Source organism: Taudactylus pleione, unplaced genomic scaffold, assembly GCF_031769625.1.
Source record: "Taudactylus pleione unplaced genomic scaffold, aTauple2 ptg000062l, whole genome shotgun sequence".
Lineage (NCBI taxonomy): Eukaryota > Metazoa > Chordata > Amphibia > Anura > Myobatrachidae > Taudactylus > Taudactylus pleione.
In genome coordinates this window covers 797,629-818,997 of record NW_028284464.1, presented here as the reverse complement: position 1 = coordinate 818,997, position 21,369 = coordinate 797,629, and the positions used below count along the sequence as shown (strand labels likewise).

The 21,369-nt window shown below is 47.4% G+C and overlaps 1 protein-coding gene across 1 annotated transcript in view; it reads left to right on the top strand.

The window, feature by feature from the left end:
• The first annotated feature begins 7,682 nt into the window (after positions 1–7,682).
• The window catches only part of LOC148534877 (hydroxysteroid 11-beta-dehydrogenase 1-like protein A), a 38,371-nt gene continuing 24,684 nt past the window's right edge, over positions 7,683–21,369 (top strand). Inside the window, exons 1-3 of the mRNA XM_088465474.1 lie at positions 7,683–7,848; positions 9,242–9,359; positions 17,349–17,479. Of these exons, the coding sequence (XP_088321600.1) occupies positions 9,335–9,359; positions 17,349–17,479 (156 nt within the window). The 5' untranslated portion in view covers positions 7,683–7,848; positions 9,242–9,334. The remainder of the gene's footprint in view (positions 7,849–9,241; positions 9,360–17,348; positions 17,480–21,369) is intronic.

Genomic DNA, 21,369 nt, shown 5'->3' with positions numbered 1-21,369 from the left:
ATTTGACAATTAGGGTCTTTCTCTAAATTAGTTAAAGCCCCTCACTTCTGAGCATTGTCTGGTATTAGAATAAAGGAATTAAAATCGGTGTGGGGTTCCCCTTTTATTTCGATAACCAGCACTAGGCTGGTTATAGGGAGGAACGGGGTAACACTATAGCAGGGAGACACACTTAGGACCTCATTCAGAGTCTCTCGCTAGCGCTGTGCGCTCGCAAGCGGCCCGAAGGTTTGCATATGAGCTTGCGCATGCTGCGTTCTGCGCGTGTGCAAACTACTCTGTGCGATCGTAGGCCACTCGCTCGCCCAGCAAAGACAGCCCAGTGAAATGAGTGACAGGAGAGGCCGTTTGTGGGTGGTAACAGGGGCAGGACACTTATAACGGGGGAGTGGAGGTGCGAACGCAGGCGTGCCTGAGTGTTTCAATGCCGTATTAGAAGCGTGCATAATTAACATGCAGCATCATAGTACACGTCACATGCCTGTTTTTTACATTGAAGTCCTCGCAGTGCTTGCGGTAGGGTAAGGCAACCACAAGCGCTGCGATAGCTTCCGATTGTCCTCGATGTACCAATGTTTTAATGCACTTCCTGGAGATGATGTGTGCTGGTGGGCGTCTCTGCCTGTGCGATTGGGCGTATGCTGGCCGCTCGCTAAGACATGGTGGGCGTGCTTATGCCTTGGCGAGCGATCGCTTCCCGTGGCGTCACTTTGACAATTTTGCATACGCTGGGGGCAAGCGATCGCATCTAGCAAGAGACTCTGAATGAGGTCCTTAGTGTGGTGTCCTCCTGCCATCACATTAACCAGCCCTAAACTATTCAGCACATTTCTGGAATCTCTCGGAAAGCTGGTACACTGGCAGTGGCGTAATAAGGGGGTGCGTGTGGTGCACCTTGCCCTGGGCACCGTCTGACAGGCCCGGCAGAGGGGGGAGCTGATGGCCAGGGTGATGTCCAGTGCTCAGTGGCGTAGCTAGGGCAGGGCCGCCAAGGCCGGCGACACCCCCCGCACCGTCGCCCATGGTACTGGCTCTTCCTAGTTAGCCAGTGTAGTGCCGACCACAGTGAGTGCGGTCAGCACTACACATTTACTCAGGACCGGCGCTAGGCTTCCCTGCGCCCAGCACTGTCCTGTACTGCACAGCCGCACCCCTTCTCTCCCCCTGAGCCCTTACCTGATAGCACCAGGCGAAAGGTGGGAGGCAGGCTCAGGCTAGCCCGTAGAGCCGCCAGTGCATTTATAGCAGCCAATGAGAGTCAAACAGACTCTCATTGTCTGTTGCTGTGCCCACTTCAAGAGCCAGGCTGGAGCTCACTCTTGAGCTCTGCCTTCCGGCTCCTGCAGTGGGTTATGGGAGAGATGTCATGACGTCTCTCCCATAATGCAGAGTGCGCCAGCCCGGGAGGACTACGGTGGTGCAGACGGTGGCAGGAGCAGGAGCCGGAGCGGAGATTTGGGTAAGTGGTATTTTTTTTTTACTCATGCGTTTCTCTAATGGGGCATTGCATCGGGGGGGGGGAGTGACCTCTACTAGAGACTACTAATAACGGGGGGAGGTAACTACTATTGGGGGCACTGCATTGGGGGGCTCTACTGGGGACTACTACTGGAGGGGACTACTGCTTGGAGCACTGCATCGGGGAGGGACCACTACTGGGGGCACTACTGGGAAGGGGACTACTACTGGGGCACTGCATCGGGGGACCACTACTTGAGGGCACTGCATGGGGAGGGACTACTACTGGGGGACCACTACTGGGGGCACTGAATAAGGAGGACCATTACAGAGGGCACTGTATAAGGGGCACTGGATAAGTGGATCACTGCTGGGGGCCTGCATAAGTGGGACCACTACTGCGATCTGCATAAGGGGGACCACTACTGGGGCACTGTATGAGGGGAACTAATGGGGGTCTGCATAAGGGGGACCACTACTAGGGGTACTGTACAAGGGGCACAACTGAGGGCCTGCATAAGAGGGATCACTACTGGGGACATTGCATACTGGAGGTACTGTATAAGGGGCACTACTAGGGGCCTGCATAAGGGGGACCACTACTGGGGGCACTGCATAGGGGGGACTGTATAAGGGGCACTGCATTAAGGTGCATATGGAATGGAAAGGAATGTTCAGAGTGACGAGATAGGGATAAGTGTCATGTTGACACGCTCCATTTTAAGTGTCCACGCCCATTTTTTGGCGCACGCACATAGGGGGAGCTCCATTTTTTAATTTGTCCTGGGCTCCATATACCCTAGTTATGCCACTGCCAGTGCTGTGACCAAGTGCTTGATCCCAGCGCCTTAGTCCTGCGGCCCGGTGAGATGTATGCCCAGCAGGACACATAAGTGCGGTGCTGGGACAGTATGTCTGTTTTCAGTGCCGGTCAAGGACCAGCAGCAGCTGACATGTGGAGTCGGCTGCTGGCTGAGTGCAGCTCATGGACCGCCGGCCAGTGAAGAGGGGTGACAATTTGAATTTGAGCCAATGACAGTGGTGACAATTTTGACAATCTGAGCCAATCACAGCGCACACCGGCAGCCAATAGGAAGTGTCCACAGTGAGCCAATCATTGTAAGCCGCGTCATGGCTGGCTATGCCCTTGGCGTCCAACGTCAGATGTCTGTGGGAGGATGAGTCAATTTGGTAGAAATGGGTAAAGAGATCCAGCAGCCGTGGAAGAATCCAGAAGACAGCAGGCTCAAAAGAGAAGAGCTCCAGCAGCTGCAGAAGATGCCAGGCTCAATAGAGAAGAGCTCCTGCGGCGCCGCTACTGGCCAGAATGGGCCAGCGACAGAGGAATGCAACTGAGTACCGGAGAGTACTGCAGCGGTTAGGAAGTAAAAGAGTGAATAAAGCTCCTCACTGCAGCCTCTCCCACCGGACAGGTAGACCGTCTTTGAGGCCTTACCATCATTAACCCCTCCATAGACCACCAGGTTGTCAGGCAGTAGGCACGTAGGGGTCATCAGGCCTTAAGCCTGTGGCACAAATAGGCCTGCATTAGGCCCATGCTGCTAAGGCTATAATTGACCCTGGGCAATAGGCCCAGGTCACATAAATAAGCAGGTGCCAACTTCTCATCTTGCCCTGGGCGCCAAACACCATAGTTATGCCCCTAGACCTTGATCGCTGCTACCTGGGTGAAGACTGCTGTGGCAGTGGGAGTTTGCCAGCTCAAGGTGAAGACTACAGGAAGCATTGAGATTGTGGGAGTCGGCCCACCTTGGGTGAAGAATACATAGTAATTGTGGATGAACTAGGCTTAGTCAGCCAATGACTACTGGACTGGTAAGTCTAATTGCATTGTATTTTTATTCAATTGCATTCTATTTTAATTGTCAGGCATTAGCCCGTGGCCACTGTGGGCGTTAAGCTCTAATCAGCAGGGACGGACTTTGTTAGGCGGACAATAAGCCTGAGCCAGAGAGGGCACTAGTCCCACAAGGTATAAGGGGCATTAGGCCCTATAGGGTTCATTGGGATCCACATCACTAACCCATTGCTAGGTAGCCAATAGGCCCGATTGTCATTGATCCCCTAGAAGGCAGGCACTAGGCCTGAGGCAGCAGAAGATTATTAAGCCCTATAGTACTGTTGTTCTGATTTGATAAGAATGTGTTGTGGTTTAAACCTTGTTACCTCACCATCTAAGCTACTACAATCAGGCCTCCATTAAAAGGTAGGCTATAGTAAGGTACCTGTTTGTGATTATTGTAATGCTTTGTAACTGCATTACTCCATTGTCCTGTTACAATTATTGCATTATTGGTGTAGATGCATTGTTGGGGAGCATAGGGGTAGCATGGTGATATGGAGTGCACTACATCCAGCCTGTATTGCTGTTGGCAGGGTGCTGGTGTATGTATGAGTAGTCAGGTTGGTGTGTGTGTGGTCAGAGGCATCACCCACTTTAGTGACACCTGGTGCGGACGCTCTGAGTCCTCCTGCGTGCCGAAGGCGTGGGCTCTCGGAAGGGGGCGTGGTTTCATGGGAAGGTGCGTGACCTCACCCGTGAAGCCACACCCCTTATGTGAGCCGATCTTGGGGCGTTACCGCCTCCCATTCTTTGCACACAGTGGGCTTCCCCAGCAGCCCATAGTCTCTCCCTGCCTCTCTCCGCGTCCTGGCGTCACGGTGACACCATCCGACGGGGTGACACCAAAATAGCAGAGCAGCTCTGCTATTTTGGTGTCACCCCCTTCGGATTGTGTCACCCAGTGTAGCCCGCACCCCCCGCTCCCCCCTTGTGACGCCAGTGTGTGTGATACACACTAAAGAAAGAAGTCAGTATAGTGAAGCCGTGTAGGTGGCTGTTTTTTTGTGTTTATGTGCAGGTACCGAGATCCAGACCATTTGTCCATTGCCCAAATTAATTATGCCAAAATCCTTGTTGGTCAAGGGAAATGGCAAGTAGGTCATGTGTACCTGACCCCCCTCTGTGGGTTCCAAGTTTCAAATTTGTTGACCAAGGATATTTACCCCTTGCACAACTACAGCTACTTATTCAAAATGACAAAGTCTGGTCCCTATGCCCGCTTTACTACCCTATTCATGCCCCAAACCTTCTTGGTCAAAGCAAATGACAAGTGGGTTATATGCATGTGACCACCCTCTGTGGCATCCAAGTGTAACATTTGATGACCAAAGCTAGTTAACCCCTGCACAACTACAGCTTCTTATTCAAAATGTCAAAATCTGGTCAAGGGCGCCGAGAGGGGGGGAGGGGGTACAGATTACACGGGCCCGGGCTTCCTTAGGGGCCCGGCAGGGGCCTGGGTCTGGCGCCGCCCCCCTCCCTCACAGCAGCCCAGCACACAGCATGTGCTGAGCTGCAGTGGGAAACTTCTATGCCTGTGTGGGGGAGCGATCACACTGATCGCGCCCCCCCTGGCTTTGCGCCAGGCTGAGTGGGCTCTGAGCGCTCCCCCTCCCCAGCGTGCAGCGCCACTTTGCGGCACTGCAAAACTTTTTTCTTTTATCGGGAAGGGGGCGTGGCCATGCCTCCTACAATTAGGCCATGCCCCCCTGTTACCCGGGTCCGCCGCGGCTCTTGGCGGGCCTGAATCTGGTGCCTGTGCCCGCTTTACTGCCCTATTCATGCCCAAATCCTTGTTGGTCAAGACAAATGACAAGTTGGTCATATGTACCAGACCACCCTCTGTGGGTTTCCAGTGTAACATTTGATGACCGAAGCTAGTTAACCCCTGCACAACTAGAGCTTCTTATTCAAAATGAGATAATCTGGTGCCTATGCCTGCTTTACTGCCCTATTAATGCCAAAATCCTTGTTGGTCAAGGCAAATGACAAGTGGTTCATATGTACCAGACTACCCTCTGTGGGTTTCAAGTGTAACATTTGATGACTGAAGCTAGTTAATCCCTGCACAACTACAGCTTCTTATTCAAAATGACAAAATGTGGTGCCTATGCCCGCTTTACTGCCCTATTCATGCCAAAATCCTTATTGTGCCAGGAAAATAACAATTGAAAACTGTGTAAGGGACACAATTCTTTGTTTACATAGTGTTAGTTTAGTGATCTAACTTTATTTAAATGTTTTAATATAACATTTTCTGAATAAGAAGCTGGAAAATGAATAAGAAGTGAATAAGAAATGAATAAGAAGCTGGCCAAATAAGAAGCCAACTTCAGCTTCGTAGGCAATGCTTACTTCTTCCTGAGTGTGGTGGCGATTCATAAGGAACGTGGGATGAGATGGGATTAGACGAGTACACTGGTCTATATAGGACATACTAGTTGCCATATAGGCACATATGATATATGGGCATATAAGCAAATATATTTGCATGTGATGCTATATGGGGCCATATGAATTGACAGGTCTGTCATACAAAGTAATTATTTTGCTATACCAAGCACATTTTAATATTTACTTTATTCACTACAGTGATAATGTATCTTCTATTTACCATAGCATGGATAGCACATATTTACTTTTATGCTGCAATAACATGCTCTGTTCATGTAGTTATTCAGACATATCACACTGCTATCATCCACAGAACTTCAGTAGTGCATCATTTCCATGGGTCGGTAATGAAGCAGAGAAGTTTGCAACTGTGATCACTGGCCCTCATTCAGACCCGCTCGCAAGCGATATGAGCGCTATGTGCTCGCAAGCGGGTCGATGGTGGGGCACTGCGCACGCGCCGAGAAATTCTCTCGCTCTGGGGCTCGCTACAAACGGGGCGGCTGTCGATGTTGATCGACAGCACGCCCCATTTTGTAGGCGGGGTGGGGGGGTGGCTGGCCAAACGGAGGCCTTCCCGAAGGAACACCTGCCATTTGGGGGTGGCCCTACTGACCTCACGAGTGATGTCAGTAGTGAGCTTCTGGCTCTATTAGAGCCGAAAGCTCACTGGGGCTTGCGGTAGACGAGACCTTGCCACAAGGGTCTCGTCGCAAGTCCCGATGATCGCGATGTTCAAGACCATCGCGACCATCACCTGGCCGCTCGCTAAAGCGGTGAGTGGTCACCCACAGCTTAGCGAGCGGCCAGGAGGCCAGCTTTTAAATAAAAAGCTGCCGCCCTCATTCAGAGCGAGCGCTCGCTTTTTGCAAGCGGCTCTGAATGAGGGCCACTGTTTACAGTCCTGCAACAATAACCAGTGAGGAATAGGCGTGTCTATTCCTGAGGTTGCCAGACTTTAACCTGGGAGGAGACTGAAGAGTTGTTAACCTTGCTATAAAAACCAAATCAAAGCTAAATTCTGCCAGAGAAGCTGAGTGCCTTTGCTCGTATATATTAATCCGGCTTGACTTGCTGCTTTCCTCACTCCAATATATTGCTCTCTTCCAGAATGGCAGGGGTTAAACTGCTGCTATTCTCTCTGGCTGTCGGACTATATGCTTATTATTTCTACAACACAGAAACCATAACTCCAGGTAAGAACATCTATATTATACATTTTAGGGGTATGTTTACTAAAGTGCTGGTTTTTAGAAGTGAAGTTGTTGCCTATAGCAACCAATCAGATTCTGCTTATCATTTGCACCTTCCAGAAGGTAATAGCTAGAATCTAATGGGTCTAATGGGTTGCCACTTTTAAAACCTGCACTTTAGTAAATATAGCTTTCAGCCTCAGGAAATATGGTTGATAAGTTTCTAGACTTGTCCTATTTATAGTGCTCAAAGCATCCAACGTTTTCGTATTACAGTCAATGTAGATTATATTTGCTCTTTAAGGTTAATTTTGCAATCCTATTAAAGCATATGTATATATTTATGTATATAGTAGTAATGTAATGCATTATGTATTGCATAATGCATTGTGTATTGAATGACATTATCTAAAGCATAGTGTAAATCAGAGCCGGCCGTAGGCATAGACATTATAAACAAATGCCTAGGGCGACTGGAATGCCTAGGGGCATCCCAGGACTCTGCCACTGGCCCCTCTTTTCAATATAAGATGCAGCATAGAACTTGGACAGGAGCGGAGTTACAGAGCGCACTACAGTTCCCCCAGCCCCTACTCAATTCATCCTTTTAAACAGGATTCCAATCGGTGCTGGGCTGCTGGTGATCTTTAATGTGGGCGGGGCCTGCTGCTGCTTGGGGATGTGGGCGGGGCCTGTGCTGTGAGTGACATAGCATGCCCCAGGCTAAACTGAAGCTGCAGCAGTGTAAATCCATGCAGCAGTGATGACATCACGCGGCTCATGCAGTATGTGTGCGTCTGTGTCAAAGCCTGAGGATTGAGGAGTGTCAGAGCCTGAGGAGCAGGCAGCGCGCATTTAACTGGTTGCCATGGGCTATGGCTGGAGCAGCAGGACACCGAACTGCCTCAAAGGAGGAGAAGTCCGGCTGCCAAAATTAAGGTAAGTTAGAAGGGGCCGAGGAGCGGGTTAGCTGTTGAGTTTACTCAGGGGCTGGAGGCTGGAATGACAGGAGGTTGGAAGGGCTAGAGGCTGGAATGAAAAGGGCCGGAGGGGACAGAGCGGGCTTAAGACTGGAATGATGGACTAGAGGCTTCAATTATGGAGGGTTGGTGGGGATAGAGGGGACTGGAATGACAGGGGGCTAGAGGGGATACAGGAAGCTGGAGGAGACTGGAATGACAGGGCGCTAGAGGGGACACAGGAAGCTGGAGGGGACTGGTGTGACGGGGCTAGAGGAGATGCAGGAAGCTGGAGGGGACTGGAATGACAGGCGGCTAGAGGGGACACAGGAAGCTGGGGGGGACTGGAGTGACAGGGGGCTAGAGAGGACACAGAGGGCTGGATGCTAGAATTACAGGGCTGGAGAGGACACAGCAGACTGACGGCTGGAATGATGGGCTGGAGAGGACAGAGGAGGCTGAAATGATAGGGGTCTGGAGGCTGGAATGACAGGGGGCTAAGGGTAATTTGGCTAAAGGCTGGAATAATGGGGCTGGAGGGGACAGAGGGGGTGGAATGACGGGGTTGGAGGGGACACAGGGCTGGAGGCTGGAATGACGGGGCTGGAGGGGATACAGGGTGCTGAAGGCTGGAATGACAGGAGGATGGAGGAGACACAGGAGGCTGGAAGGACAGGGGGCTGGAGGGGACACACGTGGCTAAAGGCCAGAATTATGGGGGCTGGAGGGGAGTGGAATGACAGGTGGCTGGAGGAGACAGAGAGGGCTGGGGTCTGGAGGGAACATGAGTCTGGAGACAGGAATGATGGGGCCAGAGGGAACACAGGGGACTAAAGGCTGGAATGACAAGGGGCTGGAGGGAACACAGGGGGCTGGAATGACGGGGGGCTGAAGGGGACACGGGGCTAAAGGCTGGAATGATAGAGGGGACTGGAATGACAGGAGGATGGAGGGGACACAGGGCTGGAGTGACCGGGCTGGAGAGGACAGGGCTAAAGGCTAGAAAGTCAAAGGGCTGAAGGCTGGAATAATGGAGGGTGGAGGGGACAGAGGGGACTGGAATGACTGGGGGCTGGAGGGGACACAGGGCTGGTGGGGGCAAAGGGGGCTAAAGGCTGGAATGGCAACAGGCTGGAATGATGGTGGCTGGGGGGGACACAGGGGGCTGAAATTACAAGGGGCTGTAGGGGACACAGAGGGCTGTGGGGACACAGGGCTGGTGGCTGGAATGACAGGCTGGAGGGGACACAGTAGACTGGAATGACGGGGCTGGAGGCTGGAATGACAGGAGGCTGGAGGGGACACAGGGGGCACAAGTCTGGTCGAACTTATGTTGTATGATGATGACATTGGTTATATTCCTACATAAACAGGCATCTTCCAGACCATGTGATTTTCATCGTGAATAGTGACTACTGATTAAAAACACTGTCTGCCCAGGGAAAATCGATTTCTTCAGAGGTTCCATGTTGCCGAGAAACCACCATATAGGTAAGGTGAATTTTTATTTAGTACACACAAAAAAAAGTATAGTTTTTGTTTGTTTGTTTTAAGGGGGATGCCAAGGGGAATTTTCTACTTTGTCTAGAGCCGGCCCTGCTATAAAGGCTTCCAGATATCATCAGGTCCAGTTTTCCCGCTCAGCAGTCACATTTCATCCTTTTCTGTTGTCCTGATTTTTACACCTTTCCACATCTCCTCCCCTGATATGTATGCTTTGAAGGAAAGGGCTACTTTTCTATTATATTATCTATATGTCTAGAAAGTGTGTACTCTTATATTGTGATTTGGCTGCTTCACAGGTTTGAGGATACCTTAGGTCAACGGACTGACTGTATCCAATCCAACGCACTCCCAGACTTGTCCAGCTCATTAGTACCCCCAGCACAAGTTACTCTGTACTATGCTGCATGCCTCTTCCCATGTGTGCCTTCGACCCCCACTACCCATTTGTGCCTCCTCTGACACTCCCATACCCAGGGGCGCCGAGAGGGGGGGTGCACTTTACCCGGGCTTCCAGAGGGGCCCAGCGGGGGCCCGGGTCTGGCGCAGCCCCCCCTCCTTTCCTCCCGCATCTCTCCCTCGCAGCAGCCCAGCACGTGGGAGATTGCTAGCGGCTGCTAAGCAGCAGCCACAGCAATCTCCTCTGCCTGAGGGGGGGAGCGATCATATTGATCGCGCCCACCTCTGGCTTTGCGCTGGGCTGAGGGGCTCACAGCACCCCCTCCCCGGTGGCGCTGCAAAAATGATTATTATTGTTTTCATCTTCTTCAAGGGGGCATGGCCACGCCGCATGCTATTAGGCCACGCCCCCTCTTTACTGGGGCCCGGCGGCGCTCTCTACGGCCCTGCCCATACCCATGTGTGTCTCTGACCCCTTCCTCATGTATCACTGTAATTCCAATACCACCATCTCCCACTGTGTCTTTGCCTTCGTCCTACCCACGGCTGGTGGATGACGATCAGTAGTAATGTGGGTGAACAGACCGTGTTTGACGCAGCATAACTCAACATAAAGATGACAGGTAAGCACAATTTTTCATCTTTCTAAAAGCATTGGGGGCCCCTTCCCAATGAATTTTAGGTGGATCATACTTTTTCAATGTATTTTATGTGAATCATATGTTTTAATTATTTTTTATTGGGATCTTGCTTTGTCAATGTTTTTTTTTTATGTGTATCTGGCTTTTGCAATGTAATTTATGTGTATCTGGTTCTTCAATGTTTTTTTTTTAATGTGGATTTGGCTTTTTCTTATATATGTGGAATCGATATGTCTTTCCCTATATATTTCGAATAGATTTTGGTTTTCTGTTGGTGTGTAAGTGTATAGTTTTTTTTTATATTATATGATTGGCACATTATAATAATTCCACCCCAACCCCACACAGCCCAAATTTAGAATTTTTTTTAAATTGGTCTACGCACCTATTGATGCCTCACCCCCGCTGTATCTCCGCTCACTCTAGCCACAGCTCCGCCCACATATGCCTCCCCGACAGGAGTTCCTTAACCTATTTTTCTAAAAAAGTATCACTGATTAATATATATATATATATATATATATATAAATATATTATATAATATATGTAAAATGCATTCAGTCCGGCACTCTGGATAAATTCACTGGTAATCTCGAGGGTGACCTCCTAAGAGGAAAAACCAGGCGGCACTCCTCAGTAGTTGTACAAGAGTGATATATTGTCTCAAATCACATAGGTGCTGTCGATGTTTCAAGATCCGTTGGTCTTTTCATCAGGACAAGTCCTGATGAAAAGACCAATACGTCTTGAAAGATTGACAACACCTACTGAGAAGTGCCGCCTGTTTTTCTCCTATGGGGCTGTTCAGCTCTGTAGGGGAATTTGTTTATTATATATACAGAGAGGGACGGCACTCAGCCTCAGTTAAAATCCAACTTGCCCAGGTGCCGCCAGACAGGAATTGATGCTGAGAGCACAAGAGGATTCCTCTCGGTGTGAGGTGTGGTTATCTACCAATGATGTTAGTCCCATGAGTGTCACAGAATCTATCTATCTATCTTGTAACAGGACCGGATTAGGGGTCCCTCTCCTGGGGTAGATGGACTCTCTCTTCACACCGAAAGCAGTCGGAAAAATAGTACACCAGTTTGGGTCTCGTACTAGCTGGTCGGTACCAGTCTTTATTGTGCAACATAAAGGAAAACAAAACATAAAAGTAAACGCTAGCCCGTCTGGACGCTAACTAGACAAGAGGTTCCCTCTCTAAAGAAATAGTGGGGCCTACTGCCTCCACCATCAACACAAGCGTATGCACAAGACTTACAGGTAGTATTCACCAAGTGTCTCTGAGGCAGCCAGTCTGCTTGCTCTCCCAGGTATGAGACACTGGCTTACAATCATACACAGCCTATATCAGCCAGTTCCAGGTGCAGACCCTAATGAGCCTGCTAACAGGCCAAGAAGGCCAAAACCTGGAGTGGCCTGTGGATGAAGCCCTCCCTCTCCTCACATCCACACCCCCAAGACCCAAACCGGCTTTTCAAAAAGCCTGCTTCACTTTAGACTTTTCTCCTGGGGTTTTTTAGAACACATAGGTCAAAAACCTAGGACAAATGTATCTACCACTGGCCACTTTACCAGTGTTCCTATCACATATCTCCCCCCTTTGTTTTGACCTGTGGGGCGGAACAACTGAAGCCCCCAAGCAATGAACGCGTGACAATTCGTCTGCATTGGCCAGCTGGCTTCCTGGCCTGTGTTCTACCGAAAATTTAAAGGTTTGTAGCGCCAAGAACCATCTCGTTATTCTTGCGTTACTGTCCTCATTTTCTGACATCCATTTCAGAGGGGCATGGTCAGTAATCAGTTTGAACTTTCTTCCCACCAAATAGTACCTGAGAGTTTCTAACGCCCATTTTATGGCCAAAGCTTCCTTTTCCACTGTGGCATAGTTTCTCTCATGTATATTCAATTTCCTGCTTAGGTAAAAAATAGGGTGTTCCTCATCCTCTTTGCTTTGGGACAGGACCACTCCGATGCCTACACCGGACGCATCGGTTTGTACCACAAACTCTTGTCAAAGTCAGGGGTCACCAGAACAGGTTGGGTACATAAGGCTATTTTTAATTCTTGGAAAGCTTTCTCCGCTTCAGGACCCCATTCCACCATGATTTTTTGTTTGCCCTTGGAAAGGTCAGTAAGTGGGACTGCAATGGTGGCAAAACTGGGTATGAACCTCCTACAGTATCCAGTGATCCCTAAGAAGGCACTCACCTACTTCTTATTGAGGGGTCGTGGCCAGTTCTGTATTGCCTCAATCTTATTGAGTTGTGGTTTTATCAAACCCCTGCCAATGCTGTATCCCAGATATTTACTTCCTCCCTTGACAACACTTTTTTGGGTTGGCTGTCAAACCTGCCTTAAAGATGGAGTCTAACACTGCTTGTACTCCGGGTAAGTGAGACTGCCAATCAGGACTATGTATGACCACATCATCCAGATAAGCCGCAGCATATCATCTATGGGGTCTTAGAATCCTATCCATCATTCTTTGAAAGGTAGCAGGCGCCCCATGTAGCCCAAAGGATAACATCTTGTAATGAAACAAGCCATCTGGTGCAGAAAAACCTGTGTTTTCTTTGGCACTTGCCAATACCCTTTGGTTAGGTCCAGAGTGGTTAAATTCTTTGCTGTCCCCAGCCTTTCAATTAGTTCATCCACCCTTGGCATTAGGTAGGCATCGAATTTTGAAACACTGTTCAGCTTTCGGAAGTCATTACAAAAATGCACACTCCCATTGGGCTTTGGAATCAGCACAATAGGAATTGACCACTCACTATGTGATTCTTCAATTACCCCCAATTCTAATTTTTTTTAAATTTCCTTTGACACAAACTCTCTTTGTGTCTCCTATAGAGCTTAAACCTATAGGGCTTTAGGTTAACTTTAACCCCCGGGTCAGTGACTATGTCATGTTTGATGACCGTGGTTTTTCCTGGCAGGTCAGAAAACAGTACCCTATTTCGGATCAAAAATTCCTTGACCTCCTGCTGTTGACTGACTGACAGGGTTTTTGCCACTGTCACTTCGGGTAACACGGGACCTGGGTTTACTGGAGGGGCTTGGACAGCTGACAGTGCTGCTCTATCCTTCCAGGGTTTTATCAGGTTCACATGATATATCTGTTGTGGTTTTCTTTTCCCCGGCTGGTAAACTTTATAGTAGACCTGTCCCACTTTTTCTAAGATCTCAAAGGGCCCTTGCCACTTAGCCAACAGTTTACTTTCTACCGTGGGAACCAACACCAACACTCTGTCCCCAGGAGCAAAGTTTATACCCTCTGCTGTGCTAGTTGGGCCTGTTCCAAGTGCTCCTTAACTATTGGCACTACAGCCGCAATTCTCTCTTGCATCTGGGAAACATGTTCAGTCACTGTTTTATAAGGACTGGACTGCGCTTCACTTATCTCCTTGGCAATGTCTAGTAATCCTCTTGGATTTCTCCCATATAACAAGTCGAAAGGTGAAAACCCGGTGGAGGATTGAGGAACCTCTCTTATGGCCAACAGCAGATAAGACAACAAATAATCCCAATCTTTACCATCTTTATTGACTACTTTCCTTAACATATGTTTTAAGGTCTTGTTAAACCTCTTGACCAAACCATCGGTTTTGGGGTGGTAAACCGAGGTCCTTAACTGGTTAATCTTAAACAGGCGGCACAACTCCTTCATAACTTTTGACATGAACGGGGTACCCTGGTCAGTTAGTATCTCCTTAGGTATTCCCAACCTGCTAAAAACATGGACCAGCTCTCTAGCAATGGACTTGGTTGACGTATTGTGTAGCGGTATCGCTTCCGGGTATCTGGTAGCGTAGTCCAGAATTACCAGAATATATTGATGTCCCCGGGCAGACTTCAACAAGGGTCCCACCAAGTCCATAGCTATTCTTTCAAATGGTACCTCTACAATTGGTAGTGGGACTAGAGGACTTTTGAAATGTGGTCTGGGAGCATGATACTGGCATTCAGGGCAGGAGGCGCAAAAGTCAGATACGTCTTTATGGACACCGGGTCAAAAAAACCTCTGCACGATTCGCTCAGTGGTTTTCTCTACCCCTAGGTGGCCTGCCGTTATATGACCATAGGCCAGATCTAACACCGTTCTCCTGTAAGCTTTGGGGACTATTACTTGTTCCACAATCTCCTCCCCTTTCTTAGTCATCTGATACAACAGATCCTGACATATTACCATGTGAGGATACATCAAGGGACTATCAGGATCTACGGGTTTACCATTGACCACCTTGACATTCTTCCTGGCTTTCACCAGAGTAGAGTCATTTAACTGCTCTACGGCAAAGACCTCTCTTCTGACCTCTAAATCCGGCAGACGATCAATGGGCTCTACAACACTTGGCAAACCACCTTCACGCTCCGCATTCTCTAGTTCGCCAATGATACTAGAAAATGGGAATATCTCTGACTCTGCCACTACATCAGTCACCCTTTCAGATGAGGCAGGGTGATTACCATTGTGCAAAAATCGGCTTTCCCACAACTTCCAGAAGTGAGCAAAGTCTCTTCCCAATATCACATCATACATTAAGGCCTGTACCAAACCCACAGAGACTACCACGGAACCACATGGTGTCTCGATGTTCACTTCGGCAGTATAATACCGAGTTTCCCCATGTATGCATGTCACACCAACAGTTTTACCCTTATGCTTCAAAGGGTTCACCAACTCAGTTCTCAAAAGTGTAACCAGGCTACCATAACAGAGCCTCTACTCAGTTGCCTTCCACAGTGAGTACACACATGTGTTTGTCTGTCTCAGCCTGCCGGTCAGCAGTACAAGCTGCGGTTGACAGAAGCAATATAACATTGCATGGGCTCAGAGGTAAGTGAACAATTAGCTGCTATATGGCCGAAGCCACCACATCGGAAACATTGAGTCACGTTAATGTCTAGTCTTTTATGGGGTAGGAACATTCCTGGCCTGGCTGGCCTGTCTTCAGGATCCCCACCCTCAGTCTTAGGCACATTCCACCGCCCAGCACCCTTCTCCCCAGGAACAGTCTTACCATTGTTGATGGGAGTTCGCCGGTGCGCCATCGGGGCTCGGTGGGGCAGACTCATCAGCTCCTCAGCCACCACGTAGCTCTCCACCAGTTCGACTAACTGGTCTGCGGACATAGGGTCGGCATGACTCACCCACTTGCGCAAGGATGCAGGTAGGGATCGCAGATACTGGTCCATCACGACTCGTTCCATGATTTGTGGTCCTGGCAACGTCTCGGGCTGTAGCCACTTGGTGGATAGATAGATGAGTTTGTGCATCTGTGAGCGTGGAGGTCTGTTCATTTGGAACTCCCAGCGGTGGACTCATTGGGCACGAACAAAGGTGGTGACTTCCAAGCGAGTTAGGATCTCCCATTTTAATTTCACATAGTCCTTAGCATCGGCCAGGCATGAATCGTAATAGGCCTTTTGTGGCTCCCCAGACAGGAAAGGTGCCACCAGACTTGCCCATTGCTCCATGGGCCAACTCTCCCTTTCGGCGGTTCTCTAAAATGCGGTGAGATATGCCTCCACATCATCGCCCGAAGTCATCTTTTGTAGGAATTGACTGGCTCGTATGGAGTGAGTGGTGGTGGGAGGACCAGTAGTAGCATCTCCAGGCCAGGCGACCAGGTGCTGTACCATCTCCTTAATAGCCTGGCGGGTTTCCTCGAGGGTGACTTGTTGCTGCCTCTGGGCTGCCTCCAAGGCCATCAGTTGTACATTGGTAGCTTCCTGCTGTACTCGGGTAGCTTCCTACTGAACTTTATTAGTCTCCTGCTGAGCTGCCGTAGCCTGAAGCAGGGCTTTTACAACTTCCTCCATTTTACCTTCAGGTGCTGGTTGGAAGCTAAACCTTGCCTCTCTGAGCATTGGCTGACGCCACCTTCAGGGATTCAATAATCACGTGTCTGCCCCTTTAAATTTTAAAGGACAAATTTTCCTTGCTGCACTTTTCAGTGTGTGCTTGCCCACATCCTTCACCAATTGTAACATGACCGGATTAGGGGTCCCTCTCCTGGGGTAGATGGACCCCCTCTTCACACACACAGCAGCCGGAAAAATAGTACACCAGTCTGGGTCTCGTACTAGCTGGTCGATACCATCTTTATTGTGCAACATAAAGGAAAACAAAACATAAATGTAAACATTAGCCCATCTGGGCGCTAACTAGACAAGAGGTTCCATCTCTAAAGAAATAGTGGGGCCTACTGCCTCCACCATCAACACAAGTGTATGCATAAGACTTACAGGTAGTATTCACCAAGTGTCTCTGAGCCAGCCAGTCTGCTTGCTCTCCCAGGTATGAGACACTGGCTTACAATCACACACAGCCTATATCAGCCAGTTCCAGGTGCAGACCCTAATGAACCTGCTAACAGGCCAAGAAGGCCAAAACCTGGAGTGGCCTGTGGATGGAGCCCTCCCTCTCCTCACATCCACACCCCCAAGACCCAAACCGGTTTTTCAAAAAGCCGACACTCAAATCTGCTTCACTGCAGACTTGTCTCCTGGGGATTTTTAGAACACATAGGTCAAAAACCTAGGACAAATGTATCTACCACTGACCACTCTACCAGTGTTCCTATCACAATATATATATATATATATATATATATATATATATAATATGTATATAGTGTGTGTGTATAAGAGTGGTGGTGGGATTATCTGTTAGGGGGGCACCAGTCAAAATTTTACCTAGGGCACCAACTTGGCCAGGGCCGGCTCTGAGTGTAATGTACAATTTGGGAGATACTAAAGCACTCTACTTTGTCCCCAAAAATCACTGCATAGCGGTATCCTTCCACTTGACCTAGTACTGGAATCACTTACACACAAGCATTGTTTACAAGCCATTTTTGGACGTACTATTGATATTAAAGAACACATTGACACCAGTGATTTCTCTATATTTATTTGAACCTTCCAGAGATGGTACGTGGAAAGAGAGTACTGGTTACTGGGTCTAGTACTGGGATTGGAGAGCAGATTGCATATACATTTGCAGAAATGGGAGCTCACGTAATGCTCACGGCCAGAAGAGCCCAGCAACTACAAGAGGTAAGTTTTTGCATGTGATTTGTCCTAGGTTATGGGGCTGATTCTGAGTTGCACAATAAGTGGCTATAGATGCGGGCAGCCACAGAAGCCTCAATTACTACCTTATGCTAATGAAAGAAACCATAAGGGCTAGTGCGGGGGTTCTTGTGTCTCAAAGCAGAAAACCATTCCGCCCATTGGTTTTATGCCAGCCACTGCAACCATCATAAGTAGTATTGGCACTTGGACCAGCCCCAATGCTAGGTGCAAGAAATCCATCAGTCTTCCCTTCTCCATACGCACAACTCAGATTAGGTAAGACATTCGCAATAACGCGTATTTGGGCATGCGATGTATGCAAGCACCAGTCATTTGCATCCATGCACAGAGATCCGTCCGACTGAGAATCAGCCCCTATAGGTATATGTGGATCCTCTGGTGAAAGATTAATCGAATTACTCAGAAAATATGACTCTCCTGTTCTCTATAAACTTCATTTTATGATACAGTAACTTTTTATGAGGTCACCAACAATCAGCAACAACTTTATATGTATCTTAAGAATAGCAACTAGTTGTAGTTTGCTCAAGGCCAGCATTATGGGAAGTCGTCCGAAGGCCACAGCGAGGTATGACACATTTTGGGAGAGCAGCAAATGTCAAGTGACCTAAAAGAAGCATCCATGCAAAAGTTATTAAGCCCATTCCTATACTCACTGCTGACACCAAATATCTTAGATATACTTGACAGCATTATAAAATGCATGATAGTTTATAAATTAATAATATAAATTACAATTATTTTAGTCTATTACAAACTGCTATGATATTTCTGATAAGTGTAGAGCAGAAGTTCCCAAAGGCAGTCCTCAAGGCTCCCCAACAGTTCAGGCTTTAGAGATATCCATGGTTTGAGGACCACGTTTGGGAACCTCTGGTGTATAGGCTGTCTGCATTCCCCTATTCTGCATATACACTATGTAAATGTAGCATTTATACTGTGTGCTGACATAGGTAGATATGTGGAATCACATGGAGTTTAAAAGCTGATAGCTAGTAAGAAGTTAGTAAAAGAAGCTGAGATGGATTGCCAATGCATTAAATTAGGAAGTGTGTGTGTGTGTGTGTTGATCTCACATACTGATGGTAATAGCAGCCCCGGGCAGATTGAATACAGATCTAGTAACCATTCCAAAGTGTTAGGCACCAGAAACAGTAGCATCACCAAATACAGTACAGTGTGTTGCATGAATACAATGTGCTGTACTATGAGTCGCACTGTATACAGTGTGTTGTATGAGTACAATGTGCTGTGCTATGCGTTGTGCAGCATCCCAACAAGAGAAATGATAGTGTCCTCCATTACATACAGAATAATAACACACATTGATAACTACAGAAATAACAAAATTATTGGTACTGTGTTGTTACCCGTACATTCAGTATGAGAACAGATACAGGCAATTGCTCATTGCATGTATACAGGAAAAGAGTGGGGTTCTGTCTACATGTAGATAATAAGGCCAGATACTAATAACTGCATAAATAAAAAAATTATTTATTGTATGCTTGTATATAGAATAAAAAACAAATACAGAGAATTACGCACAACGTACAGGACAACAGAAATGGTACCATGCAGTTACACATAGACACAAAGTGGTTTAGTCCAGCTCTAAAGTTAGAGTTGGTGAATATATGTGTGTAGCATGCAAGGACATGTAGTATTTGTCTAGATTGCATGCATTTGCCTTAGTTTCTATGATTAAAAAAATTAGAGCACACACAAGAACTTACTTGCCGCAGCAGGGGGCATGATAACAGCATAGTTAGGTGCATCTTTGTGCCCCCCCCGCTATACCAGCTGCGATTGCATCATCACCACACACACGCAGCCCCCCTGGTCTGCCAACTTTTTCGGTAAGTGAGGAGAGTCCTATCAAAATAGGCATGGGAGACAGGGAAGTTGCTGTTGGTCAGTCTGACAGGATGCCCACAGCGCTGATGATCCCTGCAGCAACCTGCTTCATAGTCACAGGCTGAAGTGTCCTTGTGACTAAGGGTCACCGTCAAACACATGACAGTAGCTGGTTGGTTGGAGCACCATTTAAGATTCGTAACAAGTGATAACAAGAATATCACTCATTGGTAAATCTGGGACTTATTTGTATGTAGAATATGCTGTAGAGTAGCACAAGTACATATCTACAGTACAATGCTGTAGTCAGGCTGAAGGGCTATAGAGATGCAGTTGCTTACACATGTCCTTATAAAGAAAAAGCATAGATATGGTTTAGCTTGCATCCTAGAAGGATAGGCAATCTTTTCTCACACCAGCCACAATCAGGCACATTTGTAAAAGGTTTATATGTGCATATACTTAGGTTCAAAGGGCCTGATTCATTACCGATTGCAAATGTGATTACGCATGCAATCGCATATGTATCGCAGTCCGCGTGTGCGAACCAGCAGAGTGATTGACAGGAAGTGCAGTTTGTGGGAGGTGACAGAGGAGTGGTCGGTGAAACGCAGATGTGCCAGTGCGTTTGAACGCCGTTGCAGAGGCATGCACAAATTATCCACTGCGATCCCGTACGCAACCTGAGTACGCATAGTGTGCGATGAAGTTAGCAATTCCTGAGTAAGGTCAGAGCTTGTGCAAGTGTGCGTGAGGCTGCTATGGTACTCAATGGTACAGATGGTTTTGCAGTCTTGCTAAACATTACGGATGTGTGTAAGGGGGCGTCCTTATGTTGTGCTGCAATGGCTTAGCAATCGCAATGGATTAGCATACTATCACAGTGAGACTACGAGCGTAATCACTATTGCAATCACAGTTGCGATCCGTGATGAATCAGGCCCAAAGTCCACGATCAAGCAATGAGTTGGTTCATTTTAAATTACCTATGTTATTCCCTGATTATACTTTCAATAGTTCAATTCAAAAGGCAGTTTATCCTGCACAGAGAAAATATGTATCGTTAATAATGGTATTATTAGACTCCTTTCCCAGATTCGACAAATTATTCTTCTGATAGAGTTTATTATAATTGCATATATTTAACTTTGAACATATACATACTGGGATTTAGTGCTACCAGACTCATAGAAAATATTGTGAGTATACAAAGAAAAATAAATGAGATTCTCTGGTGCACTCTAGGAGTGTGCTGTTTATTGATTATATTGAAGAAAAAATTATTCTAGATTTATTATTTATTGTATTGCATTTAATAATTAAAAAAATAGCTTTTAATGTTGATATTTTAAAAATATGTAAGTAATATCTAACTGTATGCAGCAAAATATAATAAAAATAAATAGAAAGTGGAAGAAAGTAATGAAAAATGTGAATTAAAAACAAATTAAATAGTTCTCATTGAAACCATGTGAGTGTTTTATTATTAAATCACTAAATGCCTACTGTTGGCTGTATATATCTGAGAAGGAATAAAGGCCCTCATTCAGACCCGGACGCAAGTGGCCGTTCGTACGTTCGGCGTACGTAAAAAAATATGGAAATTCAAGCACTCGCTTTTTTTTTGGAACGCAGCCAAACATCCTCCCCAAACTCAAGCGACCCCTCCTCTAACTAACGGGCGTGCCAAATAGCGAGCGTACATCCCCGAAGTGGCTTGAAGGGAACGCACGCACAAGTACAACCCGGAAGTGGGACTGTCAGATTTCGATTAACTGCTCGTTTATTCTGCCTACCTCCCTCAATCGTATCCTGCCAATCAATATATCAATTAGCTTAATTGTTTTTAGTTTTTTGATTTACGTTTAACAAAAATTTATTGTTTGCACAATTAATAAATATTGTGGAATGAACACTGCCAAAAATGTTTGTGTAAAATATGTGCATTAATTTTTTTTGGGATACCAATAAATTTACATCAAATGTACGACTTT